The 20,537-nt window shown below is 41.8% G+C and overlaps 1 protein-coding gene across 1 annotated transcript in view; it reads right to left on the bottom strand.

The window, feature by feature from the left end:
- LOC144825055 (nicotinamide N-methyltransferase-like) overlaps positions 1–15,634 on the bottom strand; it is a 119,599-nt gene extending 103,965 nt beyond the window's left edge. Inside the window, exon 1 of the mRNA XM_078683965.1 lies at positions 15,461–15,634. Coding sequence (XP_078540091.1) covers positions 15,461–15,608 — 148 coding nt within the window. The 5' untranslated portion in view covers positions 15,609–15,634. The remainder of the gene's footprint in view (positions 1–15,460) is intronic.
- Between the last annotated feature and the right edge of the window lie 4,903 nt (positions 15,635–20,537).

Consider the following 20,537-nt stretch of genomic DNA (forward strand, 5'->3'; position numbering starts at 1 on the left):
ATTCTTATTCTTTCCCCCAGTGAAGTTTTGGAAGCTTAGCTCCAACAGAGGCATCCTTGCATGGTGCAAGGGTGCCTGTGATGCCGGCAGGATTATCAGCAAGTAAAGCAATCCTGGGGGGCATTTTACTCTTTCTATGTGTCCTGCAGAATACAGCATGCATGAAAAGAGGAACGAATGAGGAGAAATAAAGTTATTTCTCCTTGTTGTGTCTCCCTTGAGGAGGAGTAAAGTTTTTATTCATCCCCAGATCTACATGTAAATATGGGAAAATGTCAAAATTCATCAAAGCACCCACCACAACACCCATAAAAAGCCTCCATAGGGGGGTATGGAATTTGCCTGATCTAATTGTTTTAACTTGGATGGCTAAACCAGGGTTGTCTGGGTATTATTTTATGTCCCTCTTTCCACTGCCATTCTGCAATACTGGTATAATCTTTCTTATGAATGTATGGCTGGGTCAATTATTGTATTAATGCCAGGTGTTTGAGCCTCTCATGTTGCTTGGTCTATGATTGATGTACTATAATGGACTTTAAGAAATAGTTTACTATAAGTGACCAAATTAATCTTTGTATGAGTTTCATAATTGCTCCCTTTTAAAAAGAAATATTATAATTCTTTATTATTATTATTATTATTATTAATAACAAAAATAATGAAATGCCTCCCTATTGCAGAGTAAGGCAATGAAGTGATTTGCGCTGCCTTGCATTGCTCCATATTTATGAGGCCGTACTAAGCCAGGCAAAGTGGCTTTGCATGACCTCATAAATATGAATTTGTGATATGTGATGCCAGAGCATCACAACAAGTGATGGTACGGCGGTGCAAGGGGCTCATAAATATTACTCATTGGCTCCCCTTCTTCTAGACATCTTATAGTCACCTGCATTTAGAACACTAGAACATGACAGCTACAAATAGAATGCACGTTATGTGGGAGTCACCTGGTTTTGATTCACAATCTCCCTAACATTTTTAACATGGATGTCCAATAGACACTTCTCTCGACTAATCTAAGAGTGTAGATTTGACTAACTAAGATTCAAGCTAAATGGAACTCCTTCATTTGGGCTTCAAAAAGGTATAAGAATCTCATGGAAAAAGCTCCGTAGAAAGAAAGGCAAGGGTGGACTGTGCGCACCAGATCTGAGAGTATATGCCTGGACCCTATTATTGAAGGCAGGAATAAGGTTATTCGATACCTTAGGGGAGACAGAAACAGACTTCATGTTTCAAAATAGGCTATCTGAGATCCAGGGAGGATCTAATGCATTTTTGTTTAAGTTTGGAGACATGCGTTTTTAAAAAAAAGTGCGATTAAAGGTCCTTAGAGACATGGCATATGTGTGGGCCAGAATTAGGAGAGCGCTGAACATCCCATATTATTCCGCTATGGCCCCAATTTGGGACTCTCCTGGTTCTCCTGAATGGACCAAAGACCTATTATCTATAGCTTTGCAGAGTGCAAACATCAGATCATGGGGCCAGTTATTGCCTGAAGGGAACCTTTTGAGCTGGGAAGACATTTCTGTTTTTACAGATAAAAATTTCTCTAAATTTAAGTATTTACAAATTAAAAGCTGGGCCCAGGCTGTTACAGGGGATAAAGGCGTTAAGACTCTTTTGGATGAGCTCTTAATGAAGAAAACAAGAACCCTCAAAACATCAGTGCTTTATTGGATAATACTCGAGGGAGAAGATGGAGAGTTCATCCTTCCGGAACAACTATGGAGGGACCAAGTCTTGGACGTCGACTTGCAGAACTTATGGCAAGTATCCTTTGACTTACTACATCTTACGGTCTCACCTGCCAATTTAAAGCGGAACCACTTGTTTTCTCTCCATAGAGTATACAAATTCTCGAAGGGGCCTACTCCGTGTTGTCCAAAGTGTAATCTGGAAAAAGCAGATGACCTCCATATGTTCATGACTTGTCCTGCACTTAGAGAATTTTGGTTTGAAGTACAAGAAGGTATGAAAGCCCTTTTTGGGTATGAAATACAGGTTAGTACGCGACAAGTTTTTTTTAAAATTCCTTCTAATTATGAGCAAGTACCTCAAGACAGTAACAAGTTATTTCTTTATTTAATTGTCCTAGCCCGTAGGGAAATATGTAAACTGTGGGTGAGCACTATTATACCGTCATATGTAGATTGGATTAGGGAAATCAGGCATACTCTCAGTTTGGATAAAGTGGTATGGAAGAGAAGGAAGCATTTTTGGACTCCCTGTATTATTTGGCTCGATGGACTATGAACAACTTTGTCCAATGATTAGGCCTTTTTGCGGAATGAACCACCCTAAGATCAGTCCAAGGGTCTGGTAAATTGGGAGACTGAGCTGACTGTTCACATGGTGGCACCGTGAGATTCATTCTGGGTGTCTGTAAAAAGAGCTTCCATAAAGATTCTCGGTATAATCAATATCGAAATTATCTTTACTGGCGTATGAGGACAAAAAAAAGAATGTAGATTTGCGTGATCACGTTCCACTCTAAACTTTGGTTTAAAGTCAACCTTCAAAATTGCAGTCCATTTGCTTAAATTAAACCATTAATTACATCTATGACATAGGGTGACGAATGATTCAATCTGTACTCTCATGTCATTTAACATCTTCTTGATGTTGACTTACTTATTTACTTTATTTGCCTTAGGGTCTCTGTTTTACATAATAGTGTTTTTATACAAGGACCCAGTTATAGGTACAATTAAACAATCTCTGCTGCTACTGTTATTTCAAAGAGAGTTACAAGACATAGAGCCCAACACATCATTTGAAGGGAAGGGAATTCCAGTTGAATGAAATTCCTCTGTGAGGAATGCCTGCCAGTGTTGAACCAATCCATTATCAGGAGGAACTAAAGAAGGCAAAAAGGACCTTGAGTAGAGGGTAAAAGAAGCTGTAAAATGCCCTACTTAACTGCAGCAGCACGGTTATTGAGTATGCAGAGATTAGACATGATTTGGAAGGACAACAAGCAGGACGATGCGCGGCCCTAAATGACTGAGGACATGAGGTATTAGATGACATGGTTTACCACTTAGTTGTGGACAACAACCATGCTCCCATTTGGGTAAAGTTGTAGCATACCTTAGTAGAACAGCCTTGCTAATAATGACTAATTTAGACTCATTCCCAGCCAATATATTCCTACTTTCATCTTTCCAATTTAGGACGAGTTGGTCTAAGAGGTTGAACTGTAAACAAAAAGCACCTTACCTACTCAACATTACATCAGACCTGCACGACCACCAAGGGGGATCTGATATATCATACTTAATCTAGATCCCTCGAATGTGTAAATAACACTAGTCCCATGGGTCAAAGATGTAAACTTTGTAAAGGAGAACAGACACAGGTCCCACAAAACACAAAAAATGTGTGAAGACAGAGAGAGTGCCTCACAGTCGTAACACCCGAGGGGGTTCCTGGTTACCAATTACCAGTATACCCACTTCTCATCATCGGTCACTCTCTCTGTGTGTGGTGTGTAAGAAAGAACCAAATTTACACATCTGCATAAATAATAATAGTGATTTGTAAAAAAGTGAACAAATACCAATGTGCACTATAATAAGACGTGTCATGCTATACCTGGAAACCCCCAAGGAAAACAAACCAATGTGTTTGATTCAACCCAAAAAAATATAAAAAAATGATATGGTGAGGATTTCTGGCTATCTGTCTTTATTCTGGTACTGCAAGCCTCCCAATTTAAAAATGGTTACTTATATACCATCCATATTTATATAATGCCGACATGTTTCATTGCTCCACTCTCAGCAACTTCATCAGGGCAATCTGGGGTTCTCAATTCTTAGCCTCCACACTTTTATTAACGTCAGACCTGTGTCAATATTTAAAACAGAACACAGTGGTGAAATAATGAAAACCCTCCAGCCCAGGGTCTGCATTTGAGGACACTTAGACATACCATATATTGAATATTAAAATAAGGAAGAATTACCTTATGATTGCCAAATCAGGACGTACCGGCAATCATACACAGGACCCCGTGTCACGTGATCACGTGTCCGCCAGTGGCTCGGTAAGTCTCAAGCCCCCTAGATAAAACCAATGTGTAGAAGAAATGCCGCATGTCAGGCACAGATGCATATATCACAAACAGGCTCCACTCTGTGCGATAATATACGGTAATTGTGAGGGAAGCCCCGCTGTTCATCACGGGTTACATTATACCACACAAATCGTGAAACCACCCTCTTTCTGACGTCACGTCGCTCAACATCAACAATTTCCACGGTAGTAGTATGCTTAAAAATGTGTCGAAGTTGGTCGTTCACACTAGCGTTCAAACTACTCATTCTATACTAGTTTGCATCGACAGGCAGCCCAACCCACAGTCGCCACTGCCTGTGCAAAACACTATCGGGCATTAAGGAATGCCTGATCGGACATCTAGCAGCCCACTCTCAGTTTTCGTTGCTAAGGCGTCCGTGGACACCGGTCACATACATACACACTTCCGACCCAAGCCTTACTAGTCCCTCCGGCGCCTCCAACGATCCCACGGCTTCACTCCTGTCTGAACGCCGAAGTAGCCAGGGGTCGTGACCACGCCCACCGCGTAGCGTGACCTAAGCGTCAGGGGTTACTGCAGCAGCCATCATGAGAAGGAATACTTTCAAGATGTGCCGCATTCCAAATGGTCATGGATAAGCAGCGGGATGTAATTTGTTAGCCACATATTCAATAAGAGGGGTTATCATGAAGAGAACACTCCCCATTATACTGCAAGAAATTAATTAAATTCTCGCCACATTAAGAAAGACAATCGAAGTGACAATGCCCCCACCTTCTAAAAGGGAAATAGTGTAAAGAAATTCCCTTAAAAAGACTTTTATTTGGAAAAAGTTCCTCAAAATAACTTACACTGCCAACACCAACCTGTGTGAACAAGCTGGTGCACACACCAGACAATGTGGTGTGGGGTTACAACATATTAAATGGCTGCTCATTCCAACCTGGACAAGATACCCAGAACTCCTACGTACAACTGAAACCACCAAGGTCATCTTGATTATCAACATTTGCCAGACTCAGTGCGGGCTTAAAGGTGACATGGGGGAATACTGGGGTTACATTCTGCCTGGTGGGAAGTAGCGTGTATATCTCCTCATACTACAGAAAGGAGAAAGTGGTACAGGTGCTCTAGGGGATGAAATGCTTGGGGTACAGAGTTCACCTCCTACTCACTTCGTTCCATTCAATATTTTCAATCAACCCCACCAGGTCCGCCTTTTCTAAAAAAATCCACTTTGCCTCTTTTCTCGCATAAATTGTCTCTAGATTGTGTGTATCACCCACTACCTTCTCTAAGACTGTCCATGTGAGATCTTTTTGGTCAGGTCCCTCTTCCATGAAATGTTGTACTATGCGAGTAGTGAGTTTCTTGGCTCTGATAGTGCTGAGGTGTTCCTGTATACAGATCTTTACTCTCCGAGAAGTGAGGCCAAAATAATAAAGCCCACAACTGCAAGTCAGTCTGTAAATAACGTGAGATGTATTACAATTGCTGAAGCGGTTTAAGAACCAAGTTCTACCATTATGCAGGACGACACTTTTCGTTGCTGAGGTGTAGCTGCACACAGAGCAAGGATAGTGTCCAGTAGGAATGGTGCTCGGCTGGACTGCCGAGGGGCATCGGGTATGGACCAGCTTGTCACATAAATTGGACGCCCTTTTGAAGGCAAACATCAGAACCAGCATCTTACTTGTGGCCGTATCCAAAATGGACCAGTGTTTTCTAATGATTTGTCTCATTCTGGTGGACAAGGGGTCAAAGGTGGTAACCACTGGAAGACACAAGTCAAGTCAAATGATCTTTATTCGGAGTTTGGTACATCCATAAAAGTACATACAATTTAAAACACATTAAAAGCACATAAAAAGCATATACTTAAAAGTATTAGGTAAGACGGAACTTTCCCAATAAGGTTTAAAGCAGCATATATAGCATAAAGTGCATAATACATAATAAGAAGGATCTTTAGTGTGCAGGTAATTTTAGTCATAGGTTTCAGTTTATCCTTTCCTTAAAATAATCATTTACATCCAAGCGAGCATACAGTTAAATCTATGTGCTAAATATGTCATAAAGGTGCAATGTGCGTTCAATGACAAAAATACCGTAGTCCATCAGGCATGTTCCATGCTTGCCCTTGATCTCACACAGGCTTTTAGAAAACAGCTTACAGTACATATTACCTCGTCTGTTGACAGAGTTTGTAAGGTTCTCAATGCCATAATAAAATCCCTTTGATTTTGTTTGCGGAGAATCGGCATTAAATATTGGCGGGTATACAATTTATAATGACCACAAAAGAAAAAATAATGTGACAAGCTTTGTTTCCCACCTTCAGAGCAGGGACAATCCAACTGTTCTAAGTTTTTATTATAGCCGAGGGGGAAGCTTAATAGGTTAACAATGCTTCCATCCCGGAATCGGAACAGTAGACTCCGGTTCCATCTTCCTATCGGGATTGACAGATATCTACAGCGCTTATTTAAGTTATCGTTATCTGAATCGGCATGAGGCAAATATTTAATAACCGCAGTTTTAGCAAATTCAGATCTCATCCGTTCCTCCCTGTAAAGGTCAAGTAATGCCCGTTTAACAATGTTCTTATGAGCATGAACAATGGTATTAGGGGAGCTAAATAATGAGCCCTGTCCCACACTCAACAGGCTATTCTCAACAGCAGTTAACCAGGGTACACGGTGGGATCTTTCACATAGTAAGCAATCGGATATTATGCTACGTGTTAGGGTTGCCGCTGGGTTTAGCCATATTTTTATCCAAAAAAGCGCAGGCCTAGATCTAATAAAATCCTGGATATATGGCAACCTAAGTTCATTGTGACAGATAAATGTGGGGGCACAAGGGACTCCCCCCAACACCCGCCTGCAAAATCTATTTTCCTCCAACTGAATAGACATGCTGTTACAATAACCCCACACTTCTGCTCCATATGTCCCTGTTGGTTGACACTGAGTACGATAAATGTTGAGGAGTGGAGTAGTAACATCCGCCTGTTTGGGTTGTCGGAGAGATAAGATCAAATTAATTGATTTAGCAATTTTGTTTCTTGCATAGGCAGCATGGGGCTGCCATGAGCCTGTATTAGAGAATAATAACCCTAAATAAGGGAAAGTGCTAGTGCATTTTAAGGTGTTATCACCTGATTTGATTGAGGTAATGTTATATTTTTTTGGTCCACAGTTCATAATGAATGATTTATTAAAATTGGTATTTAAACCCAACTCGGACATAAAAGCAACAAACCCAGTGATTAAAATACGTAAAGCATTGGGTGTACGCCCCATTAAAACTGCGTAATCCGCATAGAGTAAAACAGTAATGGGGGAACCATTTACAATAGGTACATCCTTGGTGGTCTTGCTCGAAGTGCTGCTCAACCCGTTAATATATAAAATAAAAAGCAGTGGGGCGAGTACGCAGCCCTGTCTAACTCCCCTGCTAATAAAAATGTCATTAGATAATTCGCCCTCATTATTGATACGTACTCTGGCTTTTAAATCCCTATGTAAGTAAGAAAGAAAGTATACCAATGAATCATCCAAACCATAATTAAGTAAAAGTGACCACAAACTAGAACGATTAACAAAATCAAATGCAGAACTCAAATCCATGAATCCCAAATAAAGCGGGGACTTCTTTACAATAATATATTTCGCCATGATCAAATTCAAATTAATACATTTTTCGATGGTGCCCACGTGACTCCTAAATCCTAGTTGACTACAATTTAAAACATTATTTTCCTCAGCCCAGTTCCTGATCCTTTTAAAAATTACCCTTCCAAGGACCTTTAACGTATTATCGATCAGTGAAATCGGCCGGTAACAGGCAGGGTCCATCCTGTCACCCTTTTTGAATATCGGTACGATGACACTATTCGACCATGATTCAGGAATTGAGCTGTCAGTTAGGTTATTAAATAGGTCGCATAGTAAGGGGGCCCAGAAATTAATCTCAGATTTGATCTGATCGATTGAAAGACCATCCGGGCCGGGAGCTTTATTTCCAGCGCTCTCCGCTATGGCATCTTCGACCTCGGATAATAAAATATATAGAGGCCCGGCAGTGATAGGTAGGGGGACAATGTCTAGAGAGGTACCAGGTGTGGCGTAAATTTTAGAAAAATGCTCCACCCAAGCCTCGCCAGTTATATTGGAAGACACGTTTGCTTCTCTTTGACATTTCTTTCCAAAAGCGCTTCACGTGGAGTGTTCAATGCCCTCTTACGTGCATTTTTTATCACTTTCGCTGGGTATTCTCTATTCTTAAGTTTAGTGACAAGCTCCTCTGATTGATCCATGAAGGCTTCTGTGGTGGAGCAGTTCAGCCGATATCTCAAGAACTGCCCCACTGGAAGGTTATCCCTGAGGGCCCTGGGATGAAAAGATTTATAATGGCGGAGAGAGTTTTTGTCAGTGCTCTTTTGGTGTACACTCGTTGTCAGTTTGCAATCCATCACCGCGATATCCACATCAAGGTATACCGCTGATACATTGCTGATAGTCCAGGTAAAACGCAGACTGGTGTCCGCTTGATTAAGCCACTGCAAAAACATCTGGAGTAGGTCCTCTGTACCTGTCCAGATACAGAGGACATCATCGATATATCTTCTCCATAATCCTTCCAACCCAAATATGAGTTGGAAGGAAGGTACACCACATTCTCCTCGAACTGGCCCACATATATGCAGAACACAATGTGAGTTCAGTGAACCACTGGTCCCATCCTTATGTGCACACAATATATTTTTCTATAAATGCCGGAATTTCAAACTTTTTCATCGGTAGTTCATATTGTTTTTATTTTCTTTCTGCTTCATAAATCAATGATTATTTATATTTGCGCATTGTGGCTCTTTTTCTCAGAGCATACTGATATCTCTTAATTCAAATACATCAACATCCAATGCATTTCGGGGCCATTCTGTGCCCCTTCATCAGGGATACTGCGTCAGAGCCACAATGCGCAAATATAAATAATCATTGATTTATGAAGCAGAAAGAAAATAAAAACAATATGAACTACCGATGAAAAAGTTTGAAATTCCTGCATTTATAGGAAAATATATTGTGTGCACATAAGGATGGGACCAGTGGTTCACTGAACTCACATTGTGTTTTGATTACTTAAACGCCGAGGGACACCTGACGTTGCTTATGTGGCACCTTTAAACTTGTATGAACTTTATTGAAATACTGCTGTGCACCCCAGTACACTGTTTTTTGATTGCCACATATATGCAGGCCAGACTGGGGGCAAATGTAGCCCCCATCGAGGTCCCTGGTAAGTACCAGCTCTATGCATTGCATCACAAATGTCTGCGGCGTGTCGTAGAACCATTCCATTGCCCCCAGGGCCCTCGCTGCTGCCACCAGCGTGGCATCCTGGGGGATGCTGGTACACAGCGACTCAATGTCGATGGTAATCAGCATTTGGTTCTTCTGATCAAAATCAATATCTTTTAAAATATTCAGTATATTAGTGGTATCCTGTACATAGGATTTTTGTGTGACCACTGCTTCCCTGAGGAAAAAGTCAGCAAACTGGGATAGCGGTTCAAGCACTGACTGGATCCCAGAGACAATGGGGTGGCCAGGAGGCGGGCGTTGGGGTTTATGGATTTTTGGCGTAAAACGCCGGTACCCGTGTTTGGTGTTAATAATGAAATTATAAAATCTGCCTCTTTCGGAGTAATCCACTTTTTGGCCACCGCGTCCGCTACCATCTGCTTGATGATGTCAAGTAATTCAGGGGTGGGATCACGCGTGAGGGGATGGTAATTAGTACGGACCCCTAACAACTTAAATATTTCTGCTTCGTAGTCATCAGTATTCAGCACAACAACCGCCCCACCTTTGTCGGCTTGTTTGATAGTAATAGCGGTATTCTGTTGTAAAGATCTCACAGCCGTCCAGTCATCCCTGCTCATATTCTGACCCTGCTGTCGCTCGTGATTAAATTCAAGGGATTCTATCTCTTGTAAGATCCGTTGTTCAAATACTGCGACCTCACTCGATATAGCGTGCATAGATTATTATGTGGTCACACCAAGTTTCAGCTTTTGGGCCCCAAATGCAATTGATCACATTAAAGCCAATGACAGAGGTGGCAATAGAGAGCTAGATCTTAGACAAATGGATTCAAAATGGATTTGCTGCTTAAGAAGTGTTCAATATGGGCTCAATCAGAATAATGAATGTCATCACTTTCTGTAAATTTTGAAAATTTTCAGTGAACATAACTGTAGCCTTCTTGCCATACAAAATCATCTTCTGTTTTGTGGTTTTTAAACTGTGAATATAATCTGTGATCAAAACGACAATATTATGTCAACTTCTTACTTTGCAAATGTTAAATGTTTATGAATCTCAATTATAATGTGTGACTCGAGAGATTTTTATAGGATAATTACTTCAAACTGAGATTATAATGTGTAGCTAAAATGATAATATTGCTTTAATATACCTACATTTCTTTTGTCACCTCTATATTGGGATATTTTTACAAATGATAAATGTTTAATTTTTTTGACTACAATGTATGACTTTAGATGTCAATATTCGCTGTAAAACACAATCTCGAAGGATTGTGGTCAATTGTATTGCAGGATGGTTTTTGTTTTTCATAATTCCAACCTCAACAATATAAGACTTTTAATACTATCATGCGTGGATACATTCTGCATGTGCACAGACTTGCTCTTGGTACTCCGTCACATTTTAAAATGGCCGACAGGATTTTTGCTACTTGGGAACCTGGTGAACCTAACTCTTATTAGGCTTAAAATGTGCGGCTTTATTGCACGAATAGGCTTGCCCATTTGAAAAGCATAAAACCATTTTTTCTGAGGTATAATTTAGTAAAGCATGAAAAAATTGTCTGTAATATTGAACGTTTCGTCATTTATCTAGAAATTTCAAGATGGCCGACTAGGTTACCTCTGATCGGAACCGTTACGAAAGTGCAATATCTGGGGTCTTCAATGTGCACGATATCACTCTTATCCATTTGTGCTCATTCCAGTTAAAAATCTCCAAATCCCGTGTCGTTGGGGTACCGTCTAGCTCAATTATAGATACACTATTGTCAAAAACCTGGCTCGTTCGATGAATATTTAGAACTTCAAGATGGCCGACAAGTTTTTCTCTGACCGCAACCATGACAACCAAAATACATCCGGGGTTAATAATTACGGTGCGCTTACCAGATTCTCACTCAGGTGTTTCTATTTTACTAATCAACAGCACTATAAAATGGGCCGGTTCCACAGACCCCATTCTAGTACTGCCAAATCGTGGACGCTGTTTTTTGTTTCTGGCTACCATGCCTTTTTTCGGTAGGTTTGGCCGAAAACTATTGCGAATTGGGTTTTCAAGCTGTTTCTAGCTTTAGAAGTTAAAGATATTTTTAGCCTTAAAATCTGTCCTTTGTAGTTACCATCAGAGCTATCTAGTAACTCACCTTTGCTTTATCTTCAAAGCCGGGACCGGAACTTTTGAGCAATCGGTAATACATTTTTGCCTTAAGCCCTGAATTCAAGGTCCTGAATTCAAAGTCACTAAATTTTCGTATCCCCTTTTGTCATAATTACATAACGCTCTTTTAAAAAAACTGGGTTCGCTTGTCCATTTTATGCAGCGCATACGAACAGAATCAATATCCAACCTTCCCTCTGGTTTTATTTTCAAAGCCGAGATGGGAGCTTTGACTAATCAGTATTTTTCTTTGTTTTAAGTTATGCAATTTAGAGACTTTCCCAGCTACTGAATTGCAGTTTCTTTCTTGTAGATTATATGAATGAAGTCAACATTTATTTACGTTGGTCTTATTTCTTTTTGTTTTCTCACATCATATATGAGACACAGCGAGAATAAGACAGGTATTTTCTCGCCCTTTTAGTGTTATTTAACATTAAATTTTTTCAGATTAAGATAACGAGTGACTGGTACATATAACCATTTGACAATCTATATGAATTAGCATATAGTGTCATATTTATCTAAAATATAGGATAGGGCTGTGCCCAAATCAGACCCCAGTAATCGAGAGATATGGAAATATATTGTTGGCCGACAGTGTCTTCTATTCATATTCGGCAATCATTATGACTCCTACCAAAACATTTGAATTAAGGATATTTGTAATATATTATATTCCAGGTGAAGATATACATTGTTGCACAAACATAAATTATCTGGATAAAATGTAAAAACAAGTTGTGGTTTTATATGATTCAAACCTTTCAGATGTTGCCCCAATGACAGATTTGACTTTCTAGAATTAAAACCAGAATGTGCACATACTAGCTATTTATAGTATGTATTGTTTTGTGAAATTAATTGTATTATACAAGATCTTTATGGATAAATGTTAGAAGCTGAAAAAATGCATTTCATGTATTTTCCAGGATAGTAAATCCTATGTTACTGACACAAGAGCAATCATTTCATTTTTGAACTAGTACAGACATTTTATCGATGTATGTGTCATAGTTCATTATACTATATAATTCAACATGTCTAGGAGATGCAAGTTATGTGCACAAAAACCTTACAAAATGCTTTTTATGACTAGTGGTCCCTATGATTTGTGAAACTTTTTCCTAAGTGAGATTTTCTATTTAGGATTTTTTCATATTGCCTACCAAATATTTACAAATTAGTTTGTAGAAATATCCCTTCCTCCCAAATCGTTCGCAATGCATCTTTATTCTCTTCTCCAAAATGTAACATGAATTTTTTTAATATTTTTTCGAAAAGATAAAACATCTTGGATTGGCTGGAATTGCCTTTTGAACGTTAATGACGAGTTTGTCTTTTAATCTTGTAAATAGCTATGTACATATATTTTGGGTGTGTAATTAGTTTATGTTTTATTTTTAGCCCTGAAGAAGTCTCGTTTTCGAGACGAAACGCGTTGGCTAAAAGAGAAATTTCATGTACATTTGGATTTTATCTGTTTTGGATTGACTAATAAAGAATTGAATACGATCATCACTGAAGTCCGGACCTGCTTATTACGAAATCTTTTTAAGGGAATTTCTTTACACTATTTCCCTTTTAGAAGGTGGGGGCATTGTCACTTCGATTGTCTTTCTTAATGTGGCGAGAATTTAATTAATATCTTGCAGTATAAAGGGGAGTGTTCTCTTCATGATAAACCCTCTTATTGAATATGTGGCTAACAAATTACGTCCCGCCGCTTATCCATGACCATTTGGAATGCGGCACATCTTGAAAGGATTCCTACTCATGAAGGCTGATGCAGTGACCCCTGACGCTTAGGTCACGCTACGCGATGGGCGTGGTCACGACCCCTGGCTACTTCCGTGTTCAGACGGGAGTGAAGCCGTGGGATCGTCGGAGGCGCCGGAGGGACGCGGCACTAGTAAGGCTTGGGGCGGAAGTGTGTATGTATGTGACCGGTGTCCACAGACGCCCTAGCAAAGACAACTGAGAGTGGGCTGCTAGATGTCCGATCAGGCATTCCTTGATGCCCGATAGTGTTTTGCACAGGCGGTGGCGACCGTGGGTTGGGCTGCCTGTCGATGCAGACTAGTATAGAATGAGTAGTTTGAACGCTAGTGTGAACGACCAACTTCTACACATTTTTGAGCGTACTACTACCGTGGAAATTGTTGATGTTGAGCGACGTGACGTCAGAAAGAGGGTGGTTTCACGATGTGTGGTATAATGTAACCCGTAATGAACAGCGGGGCTTACCTCACAATTACCGTATATTATCGCACAGAGTGGAGACTGTTTGTGATATATGCATCTGTGCCTGACATGCAGCATTTCTTCTACACATTGGTTTTATCTAGGGGGCTTGAGACTTACAAGCCACTGGCGGACACGTGATCACGTGACACGGGGTCCTGTGTATGATTGCCGGTACGTCCTGATTTGGCAATCATAAGGTAATTCTTGCTTATTTTGATATTCAATATATGGTATGTCTAAGTGTCCTCAAATGCAGACCCTCGGCTGGAGGGTTTTCATTATTTCACCACTGTGTTCTGTTTTAAATATTGACGCAGGTCCGACTTAAATAAAAGTGTGAAGGCTAAGAATTGAGAACCCCAGATTGCCCTGATGAAGTTGCTGAGAGTGGAGCAATGAAGCATGTCGGCATTATATAAATATGGATGTAATATAAGTAACCATTTTTAAATTGGGAGGCTTGCAGCACCAGAATAAAGACAGATAGCCAGCAATCCTCAACATATATTTTTTTAATAATTTTTTTTGGTTGAATCAAACACATTGGTTTGTTTTCCTTGGGGGTTTCCAGGTATAGCAGGACACGGCTTATAATAGTGCACATTGGTATTTGTTCACTTTTTTACAAATCACTATTATTATTGATGCACATGTGTAAATGTGGTTCTTTCTTACACACCACACATAGAGAGAGTGACCGATGATGAGAAGTGGGTATACTGGTAATTGGTAACCAGGAACCCCCTCGGGTGTTACTACCGTGAGGCACTCTCTCTGTCTTCACACATTTTTTGTGTTTTGTGGGACCTGTGTCTGTTCTCCTTTACAAAGTTTACATCTTTGACCCATGGGACTAGTGTTATTTACACATTCGAGGGATCTAGATTAAGTATGATATATCAGATCCCCCTTGGTGGTCGTGCAGGTCTGATGTTATGATGTTATGTTGAGTAGGTAAGGTGCATGAAATAATAGCAAAGTTGAACTAGTTTCACTAACTCTGGGCCATATTATCAAGAAAGGGCGATACATTATCGCTACTTTTATCGGCAGAAAACTGCCGCTAAAGCGTCGATAATGGGCTTGATAATATGCCCTTGTGAATTCCCACAGAAGCCCAGGTTAACACCAGAACCTGGGCTTCTATGGGAATTCACATGGGCATATTATCAAGCCCATTATCGCCGCTTTAGCGGCAGTTTCCTGCCGATAAAAGCGGCAATAATGTATCGCCCTTTCCTGATAATATGGCCCACTGTTCTTTAGATAGCATGTTCCCATGAAGTTACTCGTTACTCAACATATCCAAGAGAAAGGTCCAACCAATTTAATTTGACTTCAAAATTATTGTAAAGACTGTAAATTCTTCTTGCACTGGTACATCACAAGCATTTTGTAAAAAACGGCATATTTTGCAAAGGTTTTCAACACATGATTTCACTCTAAACTTACAAGGGATTGATATGTCACATTTTAATCAATAACAAAAGAATTACAAAAGCCACAGTTTTCACACAAATGTCAAAATTGCATAAAATTCCTGTTGTTTTCCAACATTTCATAATGAAATACAGGAAGCTTAAGAGAGAAGGATTTTGCATAGCTTTTTTCTACACAGAATCGATTCAAGTGAAAATACTACGAAAGGCAGTAACTTACATACCAGAAGCAAAGAAGTTGGAAACTCGAGCTATTGGCTGCACCACTGAATCATTTACGAAGTCAGATTGAGGTGAAAGGTATTTTGCCAAACACTTCTCTGCATCGAAGTATTTCTTGTAGAAATCTGTCCATGTTAAACTGGACTCCATGTTCTGACTTTAGAATTGTTGATAGGTTGTGCATACGATGCCTTGATGAGCAAAATGCAGTGTTGATGAACACTATAAATGCTTTTGGTGATTCCTCGTTCCGCCTTTCATGAGTCATGAGTGCTTTGTGGTTTTTGTTTGTTTATGCTCTTTCAGGCAGGTCCTGCTGCTACATGTCGTGACTTTTTCCGGGATCTTGCTTGTTGGTCTATCCACCGAAATTACATTTATGTAATGCAGTTTAGTTATGGCACGCTACAACCCAGCATGTTTCGACTTAGAGATAGATATCAGAGCTACTTTGGTGTGTCGTATCGTATGAAAGGCCTGAATGTGGTGACACTGCGGGATATCAACATGTGTGTTGTAGCTACCATTAGCTGTACTGTTACATGTTTCCCTTGAGTCATAAAGCTCTGCTTTGGGCAGCACAGAGGATTGGTACACTTGAGAATAACTGAGCACAGCACTCAGAGGACACCACTGCTCTCTTTATTTGAAGATGCCCCTCTAGTGGGCTGCATTCATATTGGTATATACATAGGGCTGCACATTTTAATCCCCCATATTTAGAAGGACAGGAAAAGCCACACCCTGCGTGGCTTTTACTGTTCTTGTAAATATGGCCCCTTTACAAGCAGCACTTTGCGTGAAAGGGGTGTTACATGGGTGTTGCTGTGGGTGTGCTTACGCAACACCCATGGACCCTGACATATATCCAGATTTACGAGAAATGGTAAACCTGGAAATGCATCTGAATGCTACGCCTCCTCCAGGGGAGGCGTAGGTAGGCACAAGGAGAAATGTATTCATTTCTTCTTGGATTTTTTCCTGTTTCTATGCGTGCCTCATTCTGCCATCGTCGATGTCTGACCTAGGGTGGTGTGGAGTGCAAAAAAACGATGGATTTCGGCCCAGATCTCTGTACTGGGGTGAATGTATGACAATGTTCTGCATTCTGTCCATCACCTGTTGTTTTTGCCTTTGTCGCTCCGAGTGGGATGGGTATGCTCAGACGTGAGTCCCATGCTCTCCACACCACTGGAGTCAAGCTATCCAGGCTAATGACGGCTGATAGCCAGAAACCGGTCCTTGGATGCTTGATTCCGGTCCAGGAAAGACATGGCTTGGCAGTTCGGGCTGGACTGTTCCCATGAGGCACAGGGTCAAGGCTGATTTGCATATGGCCATGTCTGACCTGGGGTGGTGTGGAGTGCACAAAAACGATGGATTTAGGCCCAGATCTCTGTACTGGGGTGAATGTATGGCAATGTTCTGCTTTCTGTCCATCACCTGTTGTTTTTGCCTTTGTCGCCCCGAGTGGGATGGGTATGCTCAGACGTGAGTCCCATGCTCTCCAAACCACTGGAGTCAAGCTATCCAGGCTGATGACGGCTGATAGCCAGAAACCGGTCTTTGGATGCTTGATTCCGTTCCAGGAAAGACATGGCTTGGCAGTTCGGGCTGGACTGTTCCCATGAGGCACAGGGTTAAGGCTGATTTGCATATGGCCATGTCTGACCTGGGGTGGTGTGGAGTGCACAAAAACGATGGATTTAGGCCCAGATCTCTGTACTGGGGTGAATGTATGACAATGTTCTGCATTCTGTCCATCACCTGTTGTTTTTGCCTTTGTCGCCCCGAATGGGATGGGTATGCTCAGACGTGAGTCCCATGCTCTCCACACCACTGGAGTCAAGCTATCCAGGCTGATGACGGCTGATAGCCAGAAACCGGTCCTTGGATGCTTGATTCCGGTCCAGGAAGGACATGGCTTGGCAGTTCGGGCTGGACTGTTCCCTTGAGGCACAGGGTCAAGGCTGATTTAGATATGGCCATGTCTGACCTGGGGTGGTGTGGAGGGCAAAAAAACGATGGATTTAGGCCCAGATCTCTGTACTGGGGTGAATGTATGACAATGTTCTGCATTCTGTCCATCACCTGTTGTTTTTGCCCATGCGTCGACGCATGGCAGCGATGCCTGTATCGACGCATGGCAGCCCATTGGGCGACAGCGCAAGGTAGAGCACAGGAATGCGACATATTATTGTAAATATTTTGCATCCCTGTGCTTTTAAAGTGCCGCAATGTGGCGCAGCCAAAGGGCTCGAGGTGCCACGCTGCTTTACTTTCTTGTAAATGAGGCCCCTCTTGTGCACACAACGTGCAAGACTCAGGCCTCCCACATAACCATCCCATCCCCAAGCCAAATATGAAACCTACTCTAATAGTCTGGTATCACCATGACACAGCAGTTGAATAAAAGAAAACAACATTAGCAAATGAAGTGGCAGTCATAAAGTGCTAGATATGAACACCAGGAAACAATTAGGACAACAAAAGGATGGTACAGCAACTGATTCGAGATAAATAAACCAAAAGACATTTATCCAAGATTCCTCAGTCCAGTAATAAACAGTTCACGCATGTATCATTGCCAGCAGCTTCTTTCCACATGCCTCCCCTGCAGGGGCAGTCATCAGGCACCCACAATTCTCATTCCCTCTTAGGATTTCTTGGGCAATTGTCATCTTCTTTACTTTATACAGCATTTGCCTCTGACTAACCAATATAATAAAGTACACAGAGTTAGCTACATAGCCATAGGATACAACTCCAGATTGAACTAGACAAATTACATATTTCATACTTCAAGTAAAAACAAGAACACATTGTTGTGCGATCTGCTGTGCACATTTTGCCTAAAGACCCCCAACTTCTAATCTCCACCCAGGTTCCACCCAGGGCCCCCATGGACATTGACCAGACGACATTTGAAAAGCAAAGATTGGTACCAACTGCTCTTTATATCCTCAATCCCGGAGAGGGATCACAAACCCCAAATCCAGGGCACTGCATAGCACACAAGCCCTGCCAGGGTACCTGAACACAAGTGGATTGCCCACATTTTCAAACCAGGCATCGCGGGTTAGGGCTGGGCAGTCCAGGACCACCGGCAGGTCAGTCCCCCCTCCCACCAGCCAAGTGCCCACATGATTAAGATACCACCTAGGGGTCCTTCCAGCCACCGAATCCGAATTCTTGGGTCCCTCCTGTATTTAGCTGTCATCAACACTGTCCAACTTCTTCACAGCCCCTCTATCTCAGAGGGGCACCACAAAACTCAAATCCAGGGCACTGCATAGTTCACCGGCCTTGCTGGGTTATCTGAACACAGGTGTAGACCCCAAAGTTTCAATCCAGGAATCATGCGGAAGAGCAGGAGAGTCCAGGACCAATGGCAGGTCATCCCTTCCTCCCGCCAACCTAGGCCCACATGAATAACCCCCTGTCCATGGGTCAATCAATTCCCAGAATCCAAATTCTTGGGTATCCCACCATCAGCTCAGGGGAGGGTGAGTGGGTAACAAGCATTGTCTGCTCCAAATCTGCACCAGATGCACCCAATTTGATACCAATCACCAGGGAACTGTGTACGTACCAACCCACAGGCAGCCCCCATCCATATTCACCACCAGACAACCAACGGATAAGGCTGAAAGGTCCAGGAACACCCACAGGTCCACCCCCCTCGGGCAAGCCATGTGCCCACCAAGATCATTACTTGCTGATATCAGCCATAGGCACCTCACCAGTGCTTCTGAAAAACAGGATCCCTTGCAGAGCGCTGGACCAGATCTGCAATGATGCATATTTCAGTCCCATCAAGAACCCCCTTCAGCAGTAACTCCGAACCTTTACAGACTTATTACTCAGTCATGGATACTGCACTGCTGATCCCTTCCAATGAAAACCAAACCTCACAAGCTAATTCTAGTCTAGGCCTAACATCTGAGGATGATTGATGTAGCCTATCCACTGCAATAACCTTGCTCTGCAGTCCCACAGGAGAAGAGGGGTACACCCTCTAAAGCACACACTACCCTCCCCCTTAAACCAGGCTCCCTGTAAGGACACTGGTGCCCAAACCTGTGCTTTATAAAACCTAGAACTTCCTTGCCACGGCAGCAGTGTCTTTTTGGAGACACATCAAAAGCACATGCACTCTCATTGAGTTTTTAAGCACGCAGTGGAAGGACACAGGTAATGGATGCATGCCACACACAAAGCATAAACACTAGAAGAGCAAGTAAAGCCACGTAAGCTGACGTATAAGAAGCAAACAAATTAGAATTACAACAAAGCCCACCAATGGTGAATAAAGGGGAGTCTCTAAGCCCTCTGCAAGCTAATAATGTCTTGCATCAAACAACACATGTGCTGACTTAGGCTAGACCTAAAAAACAGTACCACCAGACCTTTACAAAAGCAGCCAAACACGCACAACGCAAATTACCGTTTGCAACTTCTGAAGGAGTGACTAAGACACAGGCTAGACTCCACTTTCCTCTTTCTCCTGCCAAGTAATCTAAACTTCTACGGATCGCGTTGTACTTTCTCGTGATTATGTCTTGCTGTTGTAGGAAAAAGGGATAATCAGTCCTGCAATTGCCCCTCCCTGGCTGTGTAATCTGTGTACATCCTGGAGTTCTTTGTATTAAGGTTTGTCACTCAGAATCCACCTCCTGACACTGCAGCTTGCTGTAAGAGGTTGCCAATTACAGCCCCTGGGCACCCTGTTGCCAATAATAAGATTACCAACAAAGGTTCTGGTATTAAATCTCCCGCTTTAAATTATGATTTTATCAGTGCAAGATCTGCTGTTCAAACATTCGATAAGCACCTATAGCCTAAATTCCCAATAACTTATATGCATGTGTTCATATGTCTGAGGGAGATCTGCATCCTTCTAAGTGCACGTGAGCGCCTCTGAACCACTCTTGAGGACCTTGGTGCTTAGACCACAGGGTGCTTGATTTGTGTCAGAAATACTTTAACTGCAGATGTTAGTCTTTGCCTGCGAAATGTACGTTTACAAGGTTAGTGATGAATACTGTTCAGAGACAATCTTTTTCCTCCTTCTTTTGT

This window comes from Lissotriton helveticus, chromosome 3_1 (assembly GCF_964261635.1).
Source record: "Lissotriton helveticus chromosome 3_1, aLisHel1.1, whole genome shotgun sequence".
Lineage (NCBI taxonomy): Eukaryota > Metazoa > Chordata > Amphibia > Caudata > Salamandridae > Lissotriton > Lissotriton helveticus.